Source organism: Marmota flaviventris, chromosome 4 (assembly GCF_047511675.1).
Source record: "Marmota flaviventris isolate mMarFla1 chromosome 4, mMarFla1.hap1, whole genome shotgun sequence".
Classification (NCBI taxonomy): Eukaryota; Metazoa; Chordata; class Mammalia; order Rodentia; family Sciuridae; genus Marmota; species Marmota flaviventris.
In genome coordinates this window covers 95,288,437-95,315,616 of record NC_092501.1, presented here as the reverse complement: position 1 = coordinate 95,315,616, position 27,180 = coordinate 95,288,437, and the positions used below count along the sequence as shown (strand labels likewise).

The 27,180-nt window shown below is 31.0% G+C and overlaps 1 protein-coding gene across 1 annotated transcript in view; it reads left to right on the top strand.

Moving 5' to 3' along the window:
* Ndfip2 (Nedd4 family interacting protein 2) overlaps positions 1-26,212 on the top strand; it is a 60,804-nt gene extending 34,592 nt beyond the window's left edge. The window contains exons 3-8 of the mRNA XM_027941582.2: positions 4,443-4,576; positions 10,266-10,359; positions 14,492-14,616; positions 18,536-18,602; positions 20,861-20,966; positions 22,926-26,212. Of these exons, the coding sequence (XP_027797383.1) occupies positions 4,443-4,576; positions 10,266-10,359; positions 14,492-14,616; positions 18,536-18,602; positions 20,861-20,964 (524 nt within the window). The 3' untranslated portion in view covers positions 20,965-20,966; positions 22,926-26,212. The remainder of the gene's footprint in view (positions 1-4,442; positions 4,577-10,265; positions 10,360-14,491; positions 14,617-18,535; positions 18,603-20,860; positions 20,967-22,925) is intronic.
* The last annotated feature ends 968 nt before the right edge of the window (positions 26,213-27,180 follow it).

Below are 27,180 nucleotides of genomic sequence, written 5' to 3'. Positions count from 1 at the left end.
AGTTTTATTAGTGGGATCTGTAACTTTGCAATTTTTAAGTAGCATAAAATGAATGGAGAAGCTTCCCATCTTTTTATGACTTGGAGTAGTATTAATAATACGGCATATCACTTTTAAAGGTTACATTTCAACTGTAAAAACCAGTTGAGCCTGGTGTCTAGATGTTCAGTTATTCTTTTTTTTTAAATATTTATTTTTTAGTTGTAGTTGGACATAATTCCTTCCTTCCTTCCTTCCTTTCTTTCTTTCTTTATTTATTTATATGTGGTGCTGAGGATCAAACCCAGGGCCTCGCATGTGGTAGGCGAACACTCTACCGCTGAGCCACAACCCCAGCCCCTGTTCAGTTATTCTTACAGTGTCCTTTGTGGAGACTGGTCTTCTTCATTTTTTACAACTCTTACTAAAAAGTCACTCATGACTTTAATCCAGCATAAGAACTATGAGTAAATCTAGAATTTTGGGTTTCTTCAGTAAAAGCTGTTGCTATTTTTCTTCAACTTCTTATAATTATTATATGTTAAGCCTAGGGTGTGCTAGTTTTCTTTGGAGATTGAGGTTGTTTTATGACTTATTTTTTATAGATCTGACATCACTAATAATATGTGACATTTTTATAATGTTTCGTAATATATTCCTCTTGAATACTCTTCTGTTTCCCCCATAATAGTAGTAATAGTCTTCCTGGGTTAGTTTTATGGGTGAGAAAGCAGAGCTTCAGAGTGCTTAAATGATTTGCTTGAGATGACTCACCTTCTAAGGAGAGAACTTAGAGCTGGTGCTCTCTTGATTTTAATTCTCTGAGAACCACTGCCTTCCAGGGTAGAAGAAAAATGATTAAAATTAAAAAGTGAACATTAATGCTATAGTAATTTAGTGCTCCTCAATTTCCATCTATTAGTTGTGGGGATTTTTTCTATCTTTTTAAAAAATTATTATTTTTATTTGTTTTACTTGTCATGTTGTACATGTCGGCAGAATGCATTTCAATTTATCATACACAAATAGAGTGCAACATTTCAGTTCTCTGCACCATTTGTCAAGTCTCACATGTACCTTGGGTAACTATGTCAATCTCATCCCACCATCTTTCCTACCTCCATAACCTCTCCCCACCTTCTCCTTTGCCCAATCCAAGTTCCTCCGTTCTTCCCATCCCCCCTCCATAGATAAGCATCCACTAATCAAGAGAAAACATTTGGCCTTTAGTTTTTTGGGATTGGCTTTTGATTAGCATGATATTCTCCAACTCCATCCATTTACCTTCAAATGCCATAATTATATTCTCTTTTAATGCTGAGTGATATTCTATTGTGTGTATATAACATAGTTTCTTTATCCATTCATCTGTTAATGGGCTTCTAGGTTGGTTTCACAGTTTAGCTATTGTGAATGTGCTGCTATAAACATTGGTGTGGCTATGTCAATATTGTATGCTGATTTTAAGTTCTTTGGGTATAGATTGGGAGTGGGTTAGCTGTTCAAATGGTGGTTTCATTCCAAGTTTTCTGAGGAATCTCCACACTGGTTTCCAAAGTGGGCCACCAATTTGCAGTCCCATTAGCAATGTATGAGTGTACCTTTTTCCCCACATTCTCTCCAATACTTATTATTGCTTGTATTCTTGATAACTGCCATTCTGACTGGGGTGAGATGAAATCTTAAGAGTAGTTTTGAGTTTTTCTATCTTGAGTGTTAAAGAATTTCAAAAATTTACATACTTCTTGATATAAAAGACTGTATCATCTTGAATAATGTGTCATTGTTCTAGTTTTTAAAATTTATAGCTTTAATAATTATTGTGTTAAAATTCATAACTATTGTTTTCACTTAGATTTGCTTCAGTTAAGTCTTAGCACTGAAAGAAATCTATTTACTTGATTGTATATGGTGTTTTTACATTATGATGACTAGTATTTTCTAAGAATTTATGCCTCTTGTGTCTTCTGGTGGATAACATTGAGTATTATACTGCTGTTAGCACTTTCTGTTGGTAGATTAAAAATTAATCAACTCTAGATTCTTAGCTGTTTTTTTTTTAAATTTTTTATTGTTGGTTGTTCAAAACATTACATAGTTCTTGATATATCATATTTCACACTTTGATTCAAGTGGGTTATGAGCTCCCATTTTTACCCCATATACAGATTGCAGAATCACATCAGTTACACATCCATTGATTTACATATTGCCATACTAGTGTCTGTTGTGTTCTGCTGCCTTTCCTATCCTCTGCTATCCCCCCTCCCCTCCCCTCCCCTCCCCTCTTCTCTCTCTGCCCCCTCTACTGACATTCATTTGTCCCCCTTGTATTATTTTTCCCTTTCCCCTCACTTCCTCTTGTATGTACCTTTGTATAACTCTGAGGGTCTCCTTCCATTTCCATGAAATTTCCCTTCTCTCTCCCTTTCCCTCCCACCTCTCATCCCTGTTTAATGTTAATCTTCTTCTCATGCTCTTCGACCCTACTCTGTTCTTAGTTACTCTCCTTATATCAAAAAAGACATTTGGCATTTGTTTTTTAGGGATTGGCTAGCTTCACTTAGCATAATCTGCTCTAATGCCATCCATTTCCCTGTAAATTCTATGATTTTGTCATTTTTTAATGCAGAGTAATACTCCATTGTGTATAAATGCCACATTTTTTTAATCCATTCATCCATTGAAGGGCATCTAGGTTGGTTCCACAGTCTTGCTATTGTGAATTGTGCTGCTATGAACATTGATGTAGCAGTGTCCCTGTAGCATGCTCTTTTTAGGTCTTTAGGGAATAGACCGAGAAGGGGAATAGCTGGGTCAAATGGTGGCTCCATTCCCAGCTTTCCAAGAAATCTCGATAGCATTAAGCATTGTTTTAAAACCTATAGACATGAAAATCTAAGAGGAAAAGTATTGCTAACTAAAATTTTGTTTTCATGTTGTAAATGGAAGGAAGTCTGATAGAGAACATTCTAAACTCATGTAGAAAATATAGAAATAGTGTAGTTATAATTGAGGAAATCATAAAACGGTTGTCAAACTTCGTGGAATATGAACTCTACCTTTTTTTCCCATATCAATGATTCTACCATAAGTCTCATAGAGTTCACTGACTTGTATAATTTGACTTATCCTACTTACATTAGAAATAAGTGATGCAATTTTATTTTTATTCTATTCTATCCTATTCTATTCTATACTATGTAGTCTCATTTCATTTTAGTATTAGGGAGTGAACCCAAGGGCTCTTTACCATTGAGCTACATCTCTAGCTCTTTTTATTTTTATTTTTTAATTTTGGGACTTAATTGCCCAGAGTAGCCTCAAACTTGTAATCAATCTTCCTGCCTCAGCCTTCCAAGTCCCTGGGATTAGAGTCATGTGCCACCACATCCAGCAGTTTTATTTTTAAAATAAGTAGTCTGTACTTGCTACATACATACACATACCCTCCCCCCCCCCCCGTCACACACACATACACACACACTATATATATATACACACACACACTCTCTCTCTCTCTCTCTCTCTCTCTATATATATATATATATATATATATATATATGTATATATATACTCTTTCTCTCTCTCTCTCCATATATATATATATATATATATATACACACACCCACACCCACACACACACACCCCAATATGTATACTATTATGTATGCATATATATGACATATATGTATATCTGTTTCTGGAACTCATTTCCAAAACAGCTTAAATATTGGGGAGGGAGAAATACTTAATTAAAAAAAATCTAAAGAACAGGTGAATATGGTAAAAATGGGTAGAAAAATGGATAAGAGTGAAAAAGAGCAAGATTTCATCAATCTTTTAGCAAAGAGAAATATTGTTTGCTGAAGAGATTAGGGCAGTTGCTGAAATAAACATATGTAAAAAATTTACTCCTTATATGTTATGAGAGCAAAGTATTTGAAGTCAGGAACTCCCTGGGTTCTCCCATTTACTGGGTGTTTAGTACTACATAAGTCACTTAAGTTTTTCTGAATCTCAGGGTAGCTAAGATTAATGTATTTAGAAGTGGTTATGAAATACTTAGTATTATGTAAACGTTTGTTATTTTATTATTTCTGATTTATAAAAACTTTTTTTGGCTGTAAGATAATGAGCAAGTAATTTCTTTGTGCATACCAATAAGCACATAGAGGATGTCATGTATTCTGAGTCTTAACCTTCCTTGTCTGAAACTCCTTTTCAAAATCTCATTCTTAAGGTGCTTTATTAATGTAACAACCTTTAGATTATATTTATCAGTTCTTTCTCTTTATAATAAATGACTAAAATAAGATATGATTATAATAGTTGTTGATGTGCTATATGTGGAACTACAGTAGCAGTCTCTCGTGTCCTTTTGTAAGTTATTGTGGTCATGGCTATACGATTATATTAAATAGTTTGTTAATGATTTTTCTTTTTAAATTCTTTTTCTTCAGATGCGGAAGTTTACAGTGAGTTTTATCCTGTGCCACCACCCTACAGTGTTGCTACCTCACTGCCCACATATGATGAGGCTGAGAAGGCTAAAGCTGCTGCAATGGCAGCTGCAGCGGCAGAAACATCTCAAAGAGTAAGAAAATTTTATCATTTCTTTTGATAATATTTTTGTTAATTTATTTTATATGCATTTAATAATATCAGTAGTTCCTTAAGACAGTGTGTCATTTCCTGTATTTTCCCTACTACTACTTATTTGCATCATTTATGGTGAATTTGACATTTTCCAAGTTAAATTCACCTTCTCTATTTCTTGACCTCATTTCTGTTGATATTCCCCTGCCACCTCAGCTTGTGGTCATTTTAGAACATGTCTTTACCAATACATTTATCACTTCATAAAATTTTGGTTTTAGGCATCTCAGGAGCTAACTTTTCACCCTTCTAACTCACTTGCTGTGTGTACCACCATCCTAACAGTTCTTCTCTTTCACCTAGACCTCAAGTTTACTGACCTCTTCATTGTCTATGTACTTATTTTTCTCCTTACGTAAGTTTAGATTCCATATTCTGTCACTTTAGTCACGATTCATCCTAGCATAGCTAGGCTAATGACTTCATGAAAGAACTCAAGATAGGCTATATAATAGCATAGAGAGAGATAAGGCCTTTAAATACTTTTCTTTTCAGCTAAATTTTATTTTTCCTTTTAACATATTCTAGAATTTTGGAGTGATGGTGAAAGATTCCTCTTCCTTTTTTCCTTCGTATATGCCTTAGTAATGGTGTCAGTAAGATACATGTTATTTGTTCTGGTAAAAGAAGTAGCTGTCTCACTAATGGAACGACCATGAGATGCATGTATGCTATTCAGCCAGTCAGGTAAAAGGTGGAAATTATTTATATTTTAGTGTTTGCTGCAAGCAGGGCTTTTTTTTTTTTTTTTTCCTTTTTTTCTTGCTTTGGAAGTGTCATTTCAGATTCTTAGATTCATCCCATTTTGTTCAGGAAAATGACAAAAACAAAACAAAACAAAACCTCATCCAGGAAAGGTAGAATTAGGTGAGGAGTCAAGACAGAAAGAAGCCTTTCCTGTACTTGAGGCCAGAGCCCAGCAGTTAGATGGTTTGATAGATGAGCATCTTTCCAGGATGAGCTTTTTCCATCAACAATAGCTCTTCCCATCCCTGCCTCCACTCCCATCTTCTATCACACATAAATGTCATATAGCTAACAGTTATGAAGTTAGGTAAAGATAATAAACCCCTAATTAATTTTTTATAACTTATCTCTCTCAGAGAGGAAAGTTAAGTCCCTTAAGACAGTAGCATAAATACACCTTATTGACTGATGACCCTGTCAAGAAGGGTTTTTAATATTTTGAGGGAGAATTACAGAGAAGGAAGGGATCTATAAAGTAGGGAGTTTCTGTCAAAGTGAACTCTAGCTTGCTTAGAACATGGAAGTTTATAAGTGCTCATGAATGACTCTCAGAGTAAATTAAACTGTATTTTAGGAGATGTTGCCTTAGTTATTAGCAGAGCCAAAGATCCTTAAATTGTATTATGGGCATTGGATACTTTACTACCCTAACTTCCTGCTTTTAAAGTAGGAAGCATTATTTGGACTTTGAGAAAAGCATAAAGGTGATTTTACCCCCTTTGGAGAGAAAACTCTGAAGTGTTACTATTCCATTCTGTCATCATTTCAAGTGCCTTGTTTTAGAAAGAAACTGTGATTCCCAACCTGAATTGGAACATGTCCACAAAGAAAAGTTCTGTTTTTACTTTCTTCTGATGCAATTGCTACATTAGCCTATGGGTCTTATAGAGAATTCCACAGAAAGCAAAGTATGGTTGTACAAAAGACATTAACTTGGATTCCTCATAAAATATCTCTTAAATATCAGGGCGTCCTAATCCAGTGCTCCAGCACCCACATTTGTCAGAGTTTGAATGTATGATTGTTTATATGTGTCTCCACACACAAATTTTAAAATGTCCATACCTTAAAATCACTCAAGAGTGTAGATCTTGTGTTTTCACCACCAAAAATGATATACAAGGAAAAGCATGTCAGTTAGCTCAATTTAGCCATTCCACAATGGATTCACATCTCAAAACATAAGTTGCATAAATATATATATATATGTTTAAATATTATGTAGATGTAATTTTTTCTTATTAATTTTTTTAAAATTATAAAACAAACCTGGTCTCATTAGCGTTTGAGCACATTTAGTTGTAAATGAGTCTCAGAGGATGAGCTCTGAATTTATTTCTTAAATTAACTCTCATTGGGACTATATAGGTAGATAGTCAAGAGACTTTGTAACATAATCTTTGTTTTCTACTTTTTAAATTTTTTCCCCCTACTCTTTTCTATTTCTGATGTATGTAGCTGCATGCATATTATATAATAGTTAAATGGGTTTATGTCAGTTCTACTCATTTTTAATATTTCTGAGGAAAGTAATTGAATTTCAAATCATTTTATAAACCTTTTGTAATAGGGCTTGTTCATCAGGTAGGCTCATCTAAAACCTTATAGTGGTTAACATCTTTTTTTTTTTTGGTAACTTATTTGAAATGGTTTCAGTAGTTTACCTTTTAATGTAAGAACTAGCTAGCACTTGATAAATTGTGAGCAACTCCAGGACAGGTAGAATTATATATATCATATTCCTAGTACCTAATTTGTTACTAGCATATATTCGGTGTTTAATAAAATATAATTGGTTAAGTTTATGAATGCCTTCTTTGTATTAGCCACTGTAGGAAATTAGGAAGATAAAAATGCCATAACCATTCTGTTACAGGTCTTATTTTAAAAATATTTTAGTGTCTTTTACAAATTTTTGGATTTATTTATTTATTTATTTTTTAATTTACAAAGCATTTTCTCTTTTATTTTATTTATTTATTTTTTATTTTTATTTTTTTTAATTTTTATTGTTGGTTGTTCAAAACATTACATAGTTCTTGATATATCATATTTCACACTTTGATTCAAGTGGGTTATGAACTCCCATTTATACCCCGTATACAGATTGCAGAATCACATCAGTTACACATCCATTGATTTACATATTGCCATACTAGTGTCTGTTGTATTAATAAATTTTAATGTAGCTGAAATTATTTCACAAATGCTGTCCTTTCTGTTTTAGAATTGTATGTAAATATTTTCCTGTTATTTAATGGTTGAATGTCCCATGGAGTCAATATAGTAGTGTAATTAGTGCCCATTTAGTGCCCATTTTTCTCCAGTGAACAATTATATCCTTTTTATATGTTTGTGTGTGGGTTCCCTCCACTAATGTCAATATTATAAAAGAGATCTTTGTATGCCTTCTATCTTTTAAAAAATGACATCCTTTGATAAATTTCTGGATTAATGTTTTAAAATAATATGAAATATTTTTGTCATCATTGATAGTGTTTTTTTCTTTTGGGGGGGTTCATATTGTATTTTCATGTTATTTTTTGAATTAATTTGAAAGTTACAAAATTTTAATATGCATGTAATCATTGCCAGTCTTTAAATTTACCATATAAAGTTTTCCAGGATATATCATCACAGATTTTAAGGAATCTTTGTGTTCAAATAATAAACAATATGGCTTCAAAAGTTTTTTTTTTTTTTTTTAAGAAAGTAGTATATACATAAAACTACCAAGACTGGGTGGAAAGAACATCAGTAGCCTGGATTCAAGTTCTACCTTGACGTTTCTAATTATAGGCTCTTAGGCAGGGCACTACCTTCTCTGACTGAACCTGAAAAGTTAGTACTGAACTCAGATTGTATATAAATAGCCTGAGATATTACATATTTAAATCACGTAACATTCATTTGATCAAAATTGAGTAAGACCTCTTACTCAGTAATATCCAAGATCCTTCAGTGGACTTTCTGTACCTTTTTGACATGTTTTCTTCCTATTTTCTCTTGTGTTCACTCTAGTCCAGCCATGGGAAACTCTCTGCTTTTATTCTAACGTGTCATGTGTGATTTTATTTTAGGACCTTAGTTCTGGCTTATTATTCTGCCTAGAACTCTTTCTATGAGGTACCTGCATAGTTTACCCTCTTACCACCCCTTTAAGTTTTTTCTTAAGTCTTACTTCCGTGAGGCCTACCTGACCACCATATTTAAAATTATAGACTTTTAACTCCATAACATCCCCAAATTTCCTTAGACCCCTCGCTCTTTCCCCTTTCATTTTTCTTCTCTTCTGACATAGCATTTGCATTTTTAAATAATTATATACATAACTTACTACTATGTTTTGTTTATTGTCTGACTCCCTTATCTGCAATATAGACTCCAGGTCATACATATTTGTTTTGTATATATTGATATATCACAAGGACCAGGAAGCAAAGTCTTATATAGTAATTGCTGGGTCTTCCAGTAATATTTGTTGTATATTGGAAGCAATCAGTGCTTTCAGAGAAGTTCTTTGCATTTATAAGAAAATATATTCATACCTTAGTATATTAGTTTTGTATACAAATGGTATTATACAAATTATCTTCATATAATATGTTTTGGAGATTGCATTAGAATATAAGACTTGAAGACATTTTTTGTTCTTTTTTATTTATTTATTGCTTTAAAATTTTCACATTTTTTTGGATAGATATAAAATAATTTATTTCCTCAATCTATCGAGTGTTGAGTTTTTACCCAACTTGCAAGCAGTCTGATTGGTCTGTCGGTATCCTGGAAGCAGGTAGAAGACATAGGACTGCTTAGGACTTTATTATTCACAGTAATAGCAGTACAGAGTATTAGTATTTATTTCTTTCACTTCCATGAGCCCTGGTTCTCACAGGACAGTACAAGGAGGACTACTTCCCAACTTAATGTGGTGGAGTGTATTAATAGGAGAAGGAACCCTGAGTTTAAGGATCTCATCTTTACTAACAGTTGATAAGAATGTCCATATGTTTGCTATGAAGGGAAGCATTCTCTTTTCCAAAGCTCTTCACTATATAAACATCCAGAAAAAGGCAACCAGTATGAGAAACATGAGAGACCTATGGAGCATTATCTCCTGACACAGTTGACTTTTTTTTTTTTTTTCTGGTATTGGGGATTGAATTCAGGAGCACTCAAAACACTGAGCCACATCTCCAGCCCTTTTTTGTATTTATTTAGAGGCAGGATCTCACTGAGTTGCTTAGTGCCTAGCTAAGTTGCTGAGGCTGGCTTTAAACTCACCATTCTCCTGTCTCAGCCTCCCGAGCTACTGGAATTACAGACCACAGTTCACTATTGATGGGCATTTAAATTGTGTCTAATCTTTTACTCTTATTAACATTGTTGCAAAGAACTATCTTTATATTTCATTTCTTACAAGTGGGATTGTGTGTGTATATGTATTTGTACAATATATTTCAAAAACTGGAATTGCTGGATCCAGAGGTATATACTTTAATTTTGACAAAGATTACCAAATTGCCAGCCATTGGAATTGTACTTACTGAATTCCACTACTGATTTGAAAGTGCCTGTTTTCTCATTTGACACTAATACAACAGGGTAACATCTATCTTCGTGATACCATTTTCATGAATTGATATTATTCAACTTAATCTCTTTTGTGTTTATCTGAAAATCACTCTTTTTTTGAATGCCCCTGAAAAAATTATACTTGCTAATGTTTTTTGAGTCTAACTCAGTGTACTCATTATCTCGTTTTGTCTTTGTTAACAGATTGAGAACCTTAGATTCTATTGAAATTTTTATTGTTTATTTTTACATTAAGAATATAAAAAATTTTTTTTAGAGCTATTCTGATATTATGTGTTTCACAGAATCCAGAGGAAGAGTGTCCACCAAGAGATGACTTCAGTGATGCAGACCAACTTAGAGTGGGTAATGATGGCATTTTCATGCTGGCATTTTTCAGTAAGTGACCTTTCCAGACTTTTTTTTTTATAAAAATATTTGTTAGCTGTATGTATGTATAACAGTGAAGAAAATAAATTATTATTAGCATGTATTTACCTCATTTGAAATACAAATTGTTCTAGAGAGGACTAGAGTGAATATAAGTCCTAGAATTTATTAAACATTTATTGGATAATTACGCATTGCATTCATGATGCTAGATGTTGACTGCATAAAGATATATAAGCTAATTTAAACTAAAGAAGATTTTATAAGAGAAATGCATTTAAATGTTCATTCAGTGCTGTAGGAATGTATAGAATGAAACTGTAAAATATATTTTGGGGCAGAAGACTTCATTTGAGTGGTCTAAAGCCAAAATAAGGGTTGGAAAGGGGGATATTCTGGGCAGCCAGAACAATATCACTGGAGGCACAAAGGTATGAAATTAAGTTTAAGTTTTCTTTGGGGGTAATGATGCATAATTAGAAGATTAGAAGAATAGTGTATTTTTTTTAACATCTTACAAAATTCTTAAATTAATGTTTGACTTATAGATTTAAACTCCATGAGGGATGTTTATTATTTCAGTTCCTGAGAATAGCATGTGGTAAAATCATTGACTAATTTTAATACCTTCAATAAACTGCTTTAATAGTTAAAACGAATAGTAGAAACCCAATATTCATTTAAGCAAATTTGTTAGACAATGATAGGGTTAATTTAACTACCTATTTAAATGATCAGGTTTTCATACCTTCTTAGAGAGAATGCTGATTAAATTCATTTTAGCTCTAAGGTTTATTTGGTGGTAAAACCAAGAAATAGTTTACTTATTTAAGGAGCCATGTTCAACTTAAAAAAAAAAAAAATTCTTCATGTGTTCAGTTACTTTTGAGTCTAGAAATTCACTTTAACCTTTTCCATTTTGAAATGGTTTCTTGCTTCCCTTTCTTTATTTCATCTGCTAAGAAGAGACATTGGTGGTGGGAGAAGGGCAGGCAGCTATTTTCTAAATTATAATTAAATTTTCTAAATTATGTTTAGTTTATTGGCTAATATATATGTGAAATTTAAATCACAAATTGATTCTAGTTGCAATTCTTAGATACAATGGAAAGAATATGAACTTTAGTTACAAATATCTGATGTTTTGTACTATTGATCTGGTGAACTTTAGGTTATTTATTTATTTAAATTTTTCTATTTTTTGTGGTGTTGGGGATTGAATCAGGGCTTTGTACATTCAAGATAAGCACTCTACCAACTGAGCTATATCCCCAGCCCTGAACTTTAGTTTTTAACTTAACTTTAGTTTTGGACTTTTAATTCACCCATACTCTTTCATATTAATAACAAACTTTGTGTATATTTTGTTTACAAAATAGTAGCTTAAACATTAATTCGAAATCTTATAAAATCATTAAGTTTATTATACTGTTTGTGATATGAATACTTGTTTCTCAGGAATAAAAATATTATTATTTAACTATCTATTTTGAATCAGAGCTTGGTTCTTATTTATCTATTTCTGCATTTCTCTTAACTCTATATCATCTTCTTTTTATTTTTTTAAATTTAAAAATATTTCACTGATATAAATACTGTAAATATATGGTAACAAATACGTTGGGTGACTTTATTTTTGTTCAGCAAGAGTAATTAATATAAATACACATATATAGATTTAATATAAATAATCTGACTTTTACTAAATTTTTACTAAATCATTTTTCTATGGCTTGTTTTATTTTTTTGTGATATTTTGGATTAAACCTGGGGCCTGGTTTAATCCCTGCCCTGGTAGGCAAGTACTTTACCACAGAGTTACAACCTCAGGCCCCCCCCCCCCCCCTTTAAATATGTATTTTTTAATTGTTGATGGACCTTTATTTTATTCATTATATATGGTTCCAAGAATTGAACCCAGTGCTTCACACATGCTAGTCAACTGCTCTACCACTGAGCCACAACCCCAGCCCCCAACCTCAGCCCTTTTTTAGTTTTGAGACATGAGTTGCCAAGACTCTATTTGAGTTTGTAATTCTTCTACCTCAGCCTTCCTACAGCTTACATTTTTTATACTTCTTATTCTGTAAATATTTCACAAATGTTATAAGAATGATTTTTGTTTTTTTTTTAATCTTCATTTCCTGATAAAATTTTTTCCTGGTAGACTAGGCCTAGAGCTTGCATTGATAAAAGCATGGATTTATTTGTAATTACTACCATCTAGTGGTTATTCTTCAAATTGCAACTTGTTGTATTTTCCATGCTTAAACTAATAGCTACTGTTGGTAAAAAGATCTAGAAGTAGGTTTTTCTTTAATGGGTTTGTAATTTGAGCATTTCAGATTGTATTTGTACAAATAAAATAAGTGAAAAATCAGTAAGAATATTTTAGTTAAACCTTTTGTAGGGTACATTCTTGCCTTATTTATTTTTGACATCTGTGTTTCAATCTCTTATCTCATATAACTAAAGAAGGTTTACACTTAAGGGCTGGGGTTGTGGCTCAGAAGTAGAACATTTGCTTATCAGCATGTGTGAGGAACTGGGTTCGATTCTCAGTACTACATACAAATAAATATAAATAAAGGTCTGTTGACAACTAAATATAAATATATATGTATATAAAAATAAATTTTTAAAGTAAACTTTACACTTAAACTTGGCAATGTAATTACATGTTCTTGTTCAGAAAATGTAAAGGAAAAATACATATATTCCATGATAATGTTTTTGCTTCTTCATCCTTTTAAGTATTACCACAAGTGCTTCATATACATGTCTAAACTGAATATCTCTGGTCTTATTTTTTTTTAATTGAGAGAGAGAGAGAGAGAGAGAGAGAATTTTTTAGTATTTATTTTTTAGTTTTCGGTGGACACCACATCTTTATTTTACTTTTATGTGGTGCTGAGGATTGAACCCAGCGCCCTGCGCATGCCAGACCAGCGCGCTACCGCTTGACCCACATCCCTACCCACTCTGGTCTTATTTTTAATAAAATTTTTTAAAGAATGAAATAAAATCCAGCTGATTGTCAGTTAAACTCAAGAAATTATAATTGACAGGTCAGTGGAAATGACCTTGAACTCTGTACTTTAACATATAATAGATTCTCTTTGGCTGTATTTAGATAATTTTTCTTGCAGGGTTCAGCTGTTTGTACCATGTATGTGAGTATTAACATGATGTGCTGTAATTAATCACCTGAGTCATTCCAGTTTTAGATTTGAGGGAAACATAACTAAAGAAAAATTAAGTTGTTTGTAACTTTAAAAAGAACCAAGAGTGTTTTGAAGTGTTAATTCTGACTTAAATGAAATTGTCTTCCAAAGTAGCGATATCATTTTATATTCTAACTAGGCAGTAAAAGAGAGTTCCTGTTGCTTTATATCTTCACCAGCAATTGATAGACTATTATTTTTTATTTTTAACTTTTGACACTCTAATACGTATGTAATATTATCTAATTATGGTTTTAATTTGCATTTTTCTAATGATTATGATGTTGAGTATCTTTATTCTGTAAACTCTTTTGAGGATGGACATAACACATAGAAGTGAAAAGTTACAGTTCTCAAAGGGGTTACATGGACACCACACACATTGGAAAAACAGTACTTTGGTGACTTGTTCTGTCAATGTAATGCTATAGTTTAATTTAGCTTTTAGATGAGGTTATATATTGTAAATGAATCCAGAAAAGGAACACCTAAGAATTATAACTATACTTTAAGAAGCCCATAAAATATTTGTGAAATACTAAGTTTTATTGTTTTACCTTTGAAAAAAGGCCAGTTTTGTTGGTTGATTGCTTATACTCAGTTTTTGGGTTGGAACTACATGAGTACTACATTGTGGTCTGTTTTTTGGTTGGTTAAAAATGTAGTTTTACCCACTGATAATAAGCTTTAAGGAATTGATTCTTGTTGACCTGATTCTTGTTGACCAGGAAACCAAATTTACCCATTTGTTCATGTATACATTTGCAAAAGGTAAATTACAGTCTACAAAGATGGTTCAGTTGGTAGAGAAATGAAAACTCTTGTTACCTTTGAGCAATGTCATATTGTTAATATTATATATATGTTAATTTGTTTTTAAATTATAATCTTTAAAAATCTGTTTCTGATGCTTTTAGTGGCATTTATTTTCAACTGGCTTGGATTTTGCTTATCCTTCTGTATCACCAACACCATAGCTGGAAGGTATGGTGCTATCTGTGGATTTGGACTTTCATTGATCAAGTGGATCCTTATTGTCAGGGTGAGTGTCTTGATAGCCTAAACCTTTACTATTTCTAAAATAAAAAGATATGAAATTTTCTGTATAGTTCATAAGTGCTCACTTTTTGTACATGAATTCAATAAATTAAAGGTTTCTACTTTTATATATAATTATTATAGTGATCTCTTTAGTGTGAACATTTTATAAGTTTATATGAGAGGCTGCTAATTGTTAGTATAGGAGAACTTTGAAATCAGAAAAATTTAAGCTCACATCTCGTGTATTCTCACATTAAGTTAATTAATTGTTCTTCTGAGTATTAGTTTCTTTGAAATAGGTCAATAATATCTGCTTCACAGAATTTTTATAAAGTATGGTAAATAGAGTAGGTTGTTCATTTACTGCACAAATGTGTGTGCTTAGTAAGAGGTGGCTACTACTACTGTGGTCCAGTGCAAGCATGCCTATGATCAGATGAAAATAAGAATTTGTGTTGTTTAGCAAATTACAATAAACTGAAATATCTTTTTTTTTTTTTTTTTTTTTTGTAACATTCAGAGCTCAGAAGTAAAGGCCTATGAAATGGCTATAGGAACTCATCTTTTTTCCTTATATTCATTCTAAGTCTCTTATTTTTCTGCTGTTTCTTGAAATCACCATCTGCCTGCTTCTCATCCTTTATAAGATGGTTTTCAGAGAGAGAGTGAAACATCCTTTTTTTTTTTTTTTCTCCATCACAACAACTTTCCTAGTCCCTGTAAAAATTAAATAGGCATTAGTACCATTAACACAATCATCCCTTGGCTCTTTACCTTTGCCTCTTGAAGTTTCCTTTTGGGCTTCTTTTTACAAATTTTTTTTTCCTAGATTTTAAAGGATAAGGCCTAGGAGAATGATCAAAATGCTTTAAGTACTTAAGAGATGCTGACATTTAAGACCTATGATTCTTCTGAAAACATTAGAAGAATTTAACTTATTTGAGTAGAAACTGATATTGAAGTAAATGTGACTTATATAATTTATATATTTTAATTTACTAATTGTATAACAGAACTTAAAAGTATATGGGTAGCTTTTCAGAAGATTAAAATGATGAATAAATAAAGCCACTTTGATCATTCTCCTAGGCCTTATCCTTTTCTCAACTTGCCTCAAGTTGATTAATTGCTAGTATCATTTATGTGCATAAGGAAGAAGTTACCCATTATTTATAACCTATTCCTTTAGCATATTACAGCCTAATTCTCTCCTAGAATGAGAGTTGAAGAAGGGTTGGATGTTAAGAAAAGGGTTAGCCAGTAGTCAAAGCTGGTTAATGTGATAAGATGGGGAACCTAAAACCGAAGCCTGGAGTTTCTCACAGTTTTGTGAGTATAATGCCAGTTATATATCTTAATTCATAAGATGTCTACCAAATCAAGTTTAACTACCAGGACTCTTTAGTTTCCCTTTAAAATATGTTTGCTTGAGTTAAGGCTAATATTAAGCTGTTAGTGTTGAGAACTGATAGAAGAATTTTAAACAATCCTTTGTATAAAATAATAATAGCTACCATTCATTGACCATGTTCCAGGTATAATTTGATAACACCAAATTCTTTAACCCTATCTATATCTCTAATGCTGGTGATGATCCAGCAATTTTGTTGACGATGAAACTAAATGCAAAAGAGTGATAATTTGCTCAAGGTCACACAGTTTATACATGGATTAGAATCTACTTTGTTCTCAATTCAATGCCTGTCTTCCTAATTCTGTGCTGCCTTTGTTACACTGTACTTTAACTTATTGAAATGCGTCAAGCAATAAATTCCTTTTGGAGTTTAGTGTAGAGAGGTTTTCTCCAAAAAGTTTGGTGTGTCCCTTTATTAGATGATAAGTATTTGATAAATCATATTGTTGCCTTCTTTTTCATTTCTGATCTGCCATGAATCTCAGATTTGGTATGAATATATTTAGCCCAGAATTTTATTACTTCTGCCTAAGGCTTTTGATTTTTTTTTTTGTTTATTTAACCATGCATGGGTTTTATTAAAAATAAGTTCTTTTTGAAAGTGGGACATAACAAAATACTGGTGTTTTAATATAATAGCATCAGACAAATTCTTAATGTTGATAAATTGGTTTTTAAAATTTGATTTCTGTAGCCTGTGGTTGGCCAGTCAACATGATTGATTTATTAACTAAACAGAAAAAAAAAAAAACCAAAAACCCAACTTGGCTCAACTCTATGATACCATCTCAGTATTCTAAAACATTTTATTTTTAAATTCAGTAATGAGTCTAAAGCTTCTTTATCCTTTTAACATAATGAGTCTTCCTCTTGACTTCAAGGTGAAGGTAATTATATTCTTAATTTTGGGGTAAATAACTCTATGCTAGATATTTTTGGATAGGAATGACTCTTTTCTTGATTTCCTGGTTGCATCTTGTTTGGGTACCATGTACAAAAAGTTAAAAATGTATTGTTTTGGTTCCTTATTTTTTTTTATAACCTCTTAAAGTCTCTATGAGAACCTTTTATTTCTAATCATTAACACTTAATTAAAAAGCATTCTGCAGTTCTATTTTATAAGCTGCAATCTTCCAGTTTTCAAGTTCTTTATTATATATTTTTAAAATGTTTGGGAGTATGTGGGATTTGCATTTTTAATAGTACTTGAAATTTTTACTCTTTGGAATTTCTGACTCTAAGAATTAGTGTATAGTTTATTTATTAGTTGAAAATGATTCCAGAGAAAATACTTAGAAAACTTTTAAAAAGAGATAACCTTTAGTTGATCTGCTTCCCAAATAGCGATATTATTTATTTATTTATTTATTATACCTTTATTTTATTTATGTATGGTGCTGAAGATTGAACCCAGGACTTCACACATGCTACGCAAACGCTCTGCTACTGAGCTACCATCTCAGCCCATGACATTATTTATAATTCGTATTTTGGTTATTACCAAAACTATTGGATTTTTAAGATTTCATGCAAATCTTTAGAAAATATTTGAGCACAAATGTGCATTTAATTCAATAATAATAACCTGTAGAAATAATGTAATAAAACAAGTTAATTTTTAATAGTTTTAAGGTAGGTTATATGAAACATTTAAAATACAATTATTCAGGGCATTGTTGATGCTAAAATGATAGGGAAGGAATAAGGAAGAATTATCAGAAGTAACTCTGAAGAAAATTAGATCTATATTTTTAAACCTTTTAAAAGTATTGAAAGAAATATGGTGGCTAGAGTCTAATCAAGGAAAAGATACCTGTGTTCTGTACCATCAAACCTACCTTCCATCTGCCTGTTCATATTCCCACATATAAAACTATCTGCCATGGCCACCAATAGGAACTGTTGAAATGCCCCTTCAAGGTTCATTTAGCTGTTTTCAGCTCACTGATGAGAACTGAACGCTACCCTATTTAGTTTGAAAATAAAAAGACTCCAATGAGTTGGGGGTCTTTATGTGCTTAGTATTTTGGGCAGTGATTAACAGTAGGGGGCATACAGAAGGTCAAAAGCTCTTCTTTTTAGAGGCCACCAGAACATCCCCATCTGATAAGATTAAACTAATGTAGCTTTTGGTGTTAATATCTAAAGCAGTGGGTTGCTGTAGTGTGTTTGGGATGGTAGTTGTGGCTTTGAGAGATTGTAAAAAAAAGGACTGACATGTGAATGCTTTAATGAGAAAATACTTGAGTCAGATATATAGCATTTACTTTTCTTTTTTTGTAAGTAGTTCAACTGTTTTTTGTTAATAAAGTTAGTAACAGAAGTCAGTTTGTTTTTGCATAAGAGATTTTTTTTCATGTAATTATCAATAAGTATTTTTTCATTATTTTTCTTTCTGTTTTTAAGGTAAATTATTTCAGGTAAATTATTCTGAATTTGAGTGTAATCTACAATTTTGTAATTCAAGTATGCAAATATGACTAATATATTTATGTTCACTCTCTAGTTTTCTGATTATTTTACTGGATATTTCAATGGACAGTATTGGCTTTGGTGGATATTTCTTGTGCTTGGTAAGTTTATTATTAATGCACTTCAGTTAAACTAATTTTAGTTTAACTCTGATATTCTAACATTACAAGATGGAAATAAATTTTTAACAAACTTTTCTGCTGTATAATTCTCATTCAAATACTTAGCTTTTCAATTAATTTTATATGGAGGCTATCAATATGAAGAATAAGTGGTTTGAATAACTGAATTTTACACAAAATTTGAAAATCCCAACATGATTGTCACCAGTATTTATCTTGCAAAATAAACATGCATAATTTATTTTAATGATATTAGGAAATTGGAGAGTAGGATAGTTTGGGTGTTTTATGCATTCTTTTATTTTTGGATCATGGAAACATGGTTTATACTTTTGAAATGTGCCCTGCATTAATCATGAATCAGCCAGGCATATGGAAAAGTTTCAGCCTAATGATCACAGTATTTCTGTTGGGTTTTCTTCTTATATGGCATGTCTTTTCATTAATATTGGTCAGCTTTATGGATTTCAGTTTTATATGTATGGTAACTAAGTTAATCTTAAAATTACATTATGCTTTTAATCCATAGTTCAAACTGGTATGAATAAGCTTTGTTTCTACCAAAAAAATAATTTTGCTAGAATGATAATAGCATTTCAGTAGGTGGCAGTCTTCTCTTTGAGTTTTTATTTAGCCATGCTATCAAATCTGTAGGATTTTTTTTTTTTTGGAAACAGACTCTTGGTGGTCAGTTTCTCTGACAATCAGTGGAATTATTTTATTGTCATGACTGTGTTGAGAAGTTAGACATATATGAGGGTTAAGCCAATTTTACATTGTTTACTATATTCTGACTTCCTGAATTTTTTGTTCTTTATTATTTAACCATAATTGTTTATATGTACATTATTAAGATATTAAAGGAAATTTTAGGAGAATAACTGTGGGGCAGAATAGAATACAGAGAACAATTCCAGTTCCACATCAGAGCCATAATCTAGCATTTATTTAGGGAGTTTGGAAATTTAATTGAGTATTTCTTCTCCTTTTTTCCTCCAGTTTATTACAGATAAGCTTTTTTGTTAATGTGTTGATTACTGATTTTTTAGTTGGGGTACAAATTTATTTTTGGATTTTATGTTTTGAATTTACAGATAACTCTTTCTCTTGGTGAGGAAAGTTATACACACATATATTTTGTGTATTTGTTATTTTACCTACCATTTTCTGATTATAAATTTATAAAATATATCTCTAAAAATTATATGCTAAAATATTTTAAAGACTTTTAATAATACTGGCAGTGCTTTTATACTTATACTTTTCATCTGAAGCTTTGAACATTTCACAGGCATTGCTTTTTTAATTGTTAAAAATATCTTTGCTATAAATTAGTATTTATCAAAATACTGTTTTACAAAGGAGAAAAACTGAGGTAGAAATCTCATGTCTAATAATCCAAGAAATTACTAGAGTGACTGCCTCTCAACCTTTCTTTCTTGACTCTTCTTAATTTTTGTTATATATTAGTTTTTAATTATTACTTAAAGAACTTATAATTAAAAAATATACAGGGGCTGGGGATGTGGCTCAAGCAGTAGTGCACTCGCCTGGCATGCGTGCGGCCCGGGTTCGATCCTCAGCACCACATACAAATCAAAGATATTGTGTCCGCCGAAAACTAAAAAATAAATATTAAAAAAAAAATTCTCTCCCTCCTTCCCCCCCCCTTTTAAAAAAAAATATATACACATATAATAAATTTATCTTCAAATGTATGTATTACAGATGATATGGGCACTTGATATTGCTTGATAGTATTGTTTTTTTCCCTACAGTTATTTACCAACTAAATGCATAGGTTCTCCTTTGAATGCTTCATATAAAAACAACATGTCTTGGTTTACACAGTCGTTATATTAATTGATAAATTTGCTATAAAATTAGATTTCTCATTGAATCAGTTTAAGTGCAACAGGAAATTTTGCTGTTTAAAGAAATCACTTAGCAGGTGTTTTTTTTATGTAATTCTGGATTGTCATAGCTGGATTTACATTACTTCAGTTTTGGTACATTAAAGCTTACCAAACTGAAAGAATATAGATGGCAGAAAAATTTCATTATCTTTCCTCATGGTGGAGTTATCATTAATGTAAAACATAATATAAAATAAATGGAACCCTGAAGATTAACTTCCCTGAACCAAAAGAGTCTTATTTATAATTGTCTATTTTATATTTATGAGGCCCCTTTATGCTTAATAACATAATATATATGAATTATTTCAATCTTCCCAGGCCTGCTTCTTTTCTTCAGAGGATTTGTTAATTATCTAAAAGTCAGAAACATGTCTGAAAGTATGGCAGCAGCTCATAGAACAAGATATTTCTTCCTATTATAGAGGTAAGGAATATAAATATAGTGACCTTGTTATTTCTTTTCTATACTCACATTTACTAGATACATATTAAATGCTTAACGTGTACTTATAATTTTTTACTCAAAGTTAGCATAGCTAATACATTTTATACTGTCAGCAGCTTAATGAAACTTTATAAGTTATAGACTTTTTAAGGTACCTTTGATTTTCAAAATTGAATTTCATAAATTTTAATTTTTAAATACATAATGAATAAACAAAAACTTTAAATCACATACTTTTTAAACTTCTTTTTAAAGATTGTTCATAGATTGTGTTTGAAGTGACCATCAGCACAAAACTTGCATACCTGAAAAACAAAATCTGACACACTGAAGTGTTGGGCATTTTGCATAAAACAAAAGTGAAATCTACATAAATGTCTGGTGAATAAAAAAGACTAAATCTGAGATAAAAAAGCAGTTTGTCATGCAGGCATTTTAACAATCTGGAATGATGCAAGTAGTTCTGTTATTGTTTTCTTAACACGTATCATTTTGTATTAAAATGAAGGCTATTACGAATAAATGGGAGTATAAAACAATAAGCAGAGGCTGTCTTACTCTTACTAGTTATCCAGTGTGTTTCTGGACACTGATATGTAGCCATAGCATTTATTTGTTGTACAGCCAGGAATATGTACATATATAAATACCTTTTATCTTAATTCTCTATTTTGAAATCAAGTGCCAAAATACTTCGTATCTATAAATTCTTTAAACTTTTAAAAAAGTATTTGAACTCATAAACAAAATATCTGATGAAACATTTAATTTCTGATTGAAAGGACTATAAGGATAAAGTGTTTCAGGGTTGCTGTAACCAAGTAAATATTCTCTATTTGAGGGTTCTGCTTCAGTTTATTTTACCAGTCATGGATTGAAAAAGAAAAATTGCATCTATACTGAACATGTGCAGACTTTTCCCTCTTGTCATTATTCCCTAAACAACGTAGTACAACAACTATTTACATAGCATTTCAATTGTATTAGGTATTATATGTAATCTAGAGATGATTTAAAGTTTATGGTAGGATGTGTGTAGGTTATATGCAAATACTGTGCCATTTTATGTAAGGTACTTAAGCAGCTAAGAAGTTTGGTATCCAAGGGGGGGCTGGTCCTGGAACCAATCCCCTGTGGATATATAGGGAGGATTTTAGTTTTTTAATAAATGTATATTTTTAATTGTAGATGGACACAATACCTTTATTTTTAAATTTTTTATGTTGTGTTGTGGATTGAACCCAGTGCCTCCCACGTGCTGGGCAATCATGCTATCACTGAGCTACAGCCCCAGCCCTGTTTTTATTTTTTTAACTTTGTTTGTTTGTTTGTTTATTTATTTATTTATATGTTGCTGAGGATAGAACCCAGTGCCTCACACATACTAGGCAAGTCCTGTACCACTAAGCCACAACCACAGCTCCTGTTTTTTTTTTTTTAATTAAAAAATTTATGTGGTTTGTGATTTGGTTGCTTAACTTTTATTTATAACTTACATGGGTCATGCATAAGCATGTATACTTTCCTTATTTCTGCCAAAGACGATAATGTATTTCTGGATCATATTAAAGTATCACTTTAAGTGTTTCATTAAAGTTCCTGCATCACCTGCCCACAGAGGTATTATATTTTCTTTTTAATTAGTAAAATGTTTTTGTAAACAAGACATTGAGAATTTGTCAGTATTAAGATAAAAAGGCAAAGTTTACTAATCTGACTGTTTTGTGAGTAGTGAAATTAGTCTTAAATATATTTTCTTGATTATGCCTATAGAAGAATTATACTTTAGAATATATTCTGAAATAGTCTATGTTATCTTTATCCAAAGAACATTATATATTTGATGTAATGCTGCTGTAAAATGAGTTTTTATTGTACTGTGATTTAGATAAAGTACAACTTAATACATTTTAAGACTAATTCTTTCTTTATCTCTAGACTGCATCAGCCCAACATTCCTTTCTTATACCAATGTGAAATTTTCAGATCATCTATAAACCTACAACTTTAATAGGATAGAAGACTACTGATAATAGAAGAAAAATTAGTGAAGAAAAGATGGAGCTTCAAAATTGAATGGCAGGGTGGTTTATGCTTAAAAGCCATTTCTGTTCATTCTTTAATTATTTATATTTCATTTGTTTTGCACACTTGCATTTGTGCCCATTTAAAGATTTGCATATCCTTGAAAGAAACCATAAAGTTGTAGTGGTAAAGTCTACTCATATTTGGTTAATCAGTGTTTGATGAAATTGAAAGAGTTGAGTGATACACAGTCTTCCAGCATGTAAATGCCATTGACTTTTGACTTGACCATTAGTATAATGAAAATAAAATCATTAACCATGTCAAATGCTTTAGTTTCTGGCTCTTAGATTCATCTAGTAATTCTACACATCAAAAACTTTGTTATATATAACGTTCATTAAATCCTGAAGAGCTGATTAAGAAAGGATTTGTTAGATTTTTGAACATATTTGAACATATTATTATTTAGGAAAATTCTTTCTGTAAATAACCATTTTCATAATTACTTTTTACATTTTTTTCTTAGAAATTATGTCTAGATATGTTTTCATTAATTTTAAATTAAGCAAACTAAACATATATAGAAATTTGGGTGTTAAAGATAGAATTTGTTTTCTGGCAAGTCTTAAGAAAAGTGAGATTTACGAACTGTCCTTTATAAGAAAATAAAATGTTTAAGGTACATAAATAGTTTTATGGATTTTCAAATGAGAAGCTTGTTTATTAGGATTACACATCTTAGAGATTCTTGCAGGAACAGAGTGTAGCAAATATATAAATTTTAAGCCAATTTTAAAAATTAATTTTTCAAATAAGATATTCTCATTTACATTTGTCTTTTTTAAAGCCAATAAAAATATCTTTCAATATCACTGTAATAATCTTTCTTCAGATATTTAATTTGTTAAGGTTAGTAAATAAAATCTTGTTTTATTAATAGCTCCTTGCTTTAAGATTACAGGTTTAATTTGTAAAAAAAAAAAATATATATATATATATAACCGGAATTGAGATATGCAAAATACCTATTTTCAAATTATGGAAAATTATCTGTGGAATATAGAGTATGTATGTGTGATGAGAGTGTGTAACTATTACTGCAACTGGAATCTGCTGTACATTCACAAGCTACTACATTTTGCACCTTGCAAATCATTTTATTTCTCATCTATTTTTCTTTTAAGTTAGTTATATCTTTGCTTTTGAATGCCAACATTAAAAAGGATGGGAATTATATTATCCTTAAACATAAAAATCATTTAATGTAGCTATGTAAAACATAAAATTGATCACTTATTAGATACTGGCTACTACTAAAAGATACACCTGATTGTTCAGGGACATTTTCCATTTCTGGAAAAAAATGCTTTATTAATCTCTTTTGTATTTCTCTGTATTTTCTAATTTTTTTCATTGTCTTTGATAAATAAAACATACACTTTTGTTTGCTAATTGAGCCTCCTACATTTTGTTTTCCCTCATTCATTTTATTCTGCTGCAATAGGCTTTTTATTGTTGATTAAAGTACCTGTGTTATACCTCTTAAAGTAAAACAATAGCATGGGGTAAACAAAATATTTAATTTAGTTGTCCAATTTGGAAATTAAAATTAGAATGTACCAGTAACATATACAGATTCCCATTGGATTTCTTCATATCTTCTGTTCATTTCCCACAGACCTATACTTTATTCTTTTAATAATTTTTAAATGAAATTAAACTTTGACATATGGTAGTTTTCAATTATCAGGAAGCTCAGCTATCAAACATCAATTTATTAAAATTTCATTTTATTTTTTATGATATTTATACTTGTTTTCTGAAGTATCACTATTAATCCAGTATTAAAACTTCACTTTTTATTTGATTTCCTCTTCTAAATTTGTTAAGGTTCATGTATGCATGTTATATCATCCTCTGTAATTGACATAATTCAGTGGTAGCCTTTAATTTCATCATCCAAGCAGAGGCATCAAAATATTCTTTTCCAAAACTTAATATTCCCTTCCAGATTTATTCAAATACTGCATACCTTCCTTCATTTCCTGTGAGCTTGAGCTTAAATAACTGTTGTGTTTGGGGAACACATGACCGCCTTTGCACTCTGCCTTAAAGATTGAAAATCAGTACTCTTATTAGAGTGTCTAAACATTTTTTGAATGCATATGAAATGTGGCTTGGAAGTTAATGCAAAAATGTTTAAAATTATTTCTATCATTTGATTAAGCTAGTAATTGCTAGGATAATCCATTTTTATGTAGTTATGCTATTAACTATTTTAAGGCAAAATACATTTTTCTATATAGTGTATTCAGGATATTTTAGAAATTTAAAATTAAAACAAATCCTATTTACACTGTTAAAATGAAAATATCTGTTACTAGAAAAAAATACTAATTTGCAGCCTTTTATTTTGAGCCTATAAAGTATATGTCATTTTAGACATGCCTTTAGTTTTCATACATTTTAACCTGCTAAAATGATAATCACAGTATTTTTAAACTTCTCATAACAGAAAAAGTGGAGTCCAGAATATCCAATTGGAGAAAAAATCAGGGTTTTTATTTATTTAATAGATTTTTTTCCAACTGTTTCAAAAAGCACAAAAGTATTTACAGTGAATCTAATACTGTACTTAACTATGTATTTTAAGTTTGCTCAGAACAATCCTGGTTATTCCCGTTTTCTTGGCTTAAATAGTGCCTCCTCTTCTCTCAAAAGTGTCCTAATTTGGAGAAAAAATTATATGATCATCCTAAATATATTTGTTCACTGTACTGGGAAGTGACTACCTTAATTTACTACCCTTTGAGAGAAGGAACTGGGGTAGGAGCAGGAACCAGTTGTTAGAATCTTTCTAGCCAGCCATTTGTTTGGCCTGTAAAAAAGCATAGTTTTTTGTTTTGTTTTTTAAATAGAAGTTATTGTATTTGAATGACTTCAACTTATGGTAAATAGTGAACAGTGGCTTTTATGTTTTTTTTAACTGCTGTTAAATGTTATTTTAATCATTTATTATTTAATTCAAATAGTCATATGAAATATTAGTATATTATTTTTTAAAACCTCATTCTTGAAAAAGTTCAACTGTTGGTTGATAATGTGCCATTCATTATTATAGGAATGTCATTGCCCATATATAAACATGCTGGCATGTATTTTATTTGTTAATAAAGTTATAGATGTGGAAATGTGAACCTGTGATGCATCCTTTTAAAAGCAATTTAAGATTTAAAATATACTATCACCACTTTGGTCTAACGTACATGACAAAACATTAAGATTTGAGATAAAAATGACTGTGGCGTAGAATTAGGTTAGAAGGTGCAATATCATTTAACTTTACAGTCATTTGTTAGGAGAAAGATTGCAGTTTAATTTTAGTAAATGCAAAAAGAAAAATCATTTTTTTTTACCTTTGTTTATTTATTTTTATATGGCGCTGAGGATCAAACTCAGTACCTCATATGTGTGAGGCAAGCACTCTGCCACTGAGCCACAATCCCAGCCCCAAAAATCAACTTTTTGACAATTTGTGTTCAGTTCTACATTGTAAAAGATAGCGGTCATCATAGATGAGACTTGTTTATAGGCTTGTTTTTTTTGGTACATGATCCAATGTGCAAAAATTTCAAGTTATTAAGAAAAATAGAAAAAGCCACCTTATTTCACACTTTTTAAAAATTAAAAATGTTTATTTTGAACTCCACACATTTGTTTGCATTACTTTTTTGATGTTCTCAGCTTAGAATTCATTTTGTTTTGCTTTGAGAGGTTGAACTATTGGCTTCTAAAAGACCCACCAGATTTTAATGAAAACTTTTAAAACTTCAAATCCTATAACTAAATAACAACGAGATGGGGGTGTGACCCCATTAATAATTGAGGTTATTGCAAACCAAAATCATATGCAGTTCACAAAATCTTAGAGGTGTTTTCCTATCTCTTCATGCTTGCAAAGAACCATTTTATTACTCTTCTGCTCTTTTGGGGTGTGTTCATTTTAATTAAATCAACACTTTATTATCAGGGACACAAAAGAGATTTCTTCTCTTAGCTTAGCCAAATTCAGCAAGTAAAATAAATTTACCCAAAGCTCAGCTGAAATGTAGAGGGCAGCCACTGCTTTTAGAATATTGAAAAGAAGAAAATAACCTTATTGGAA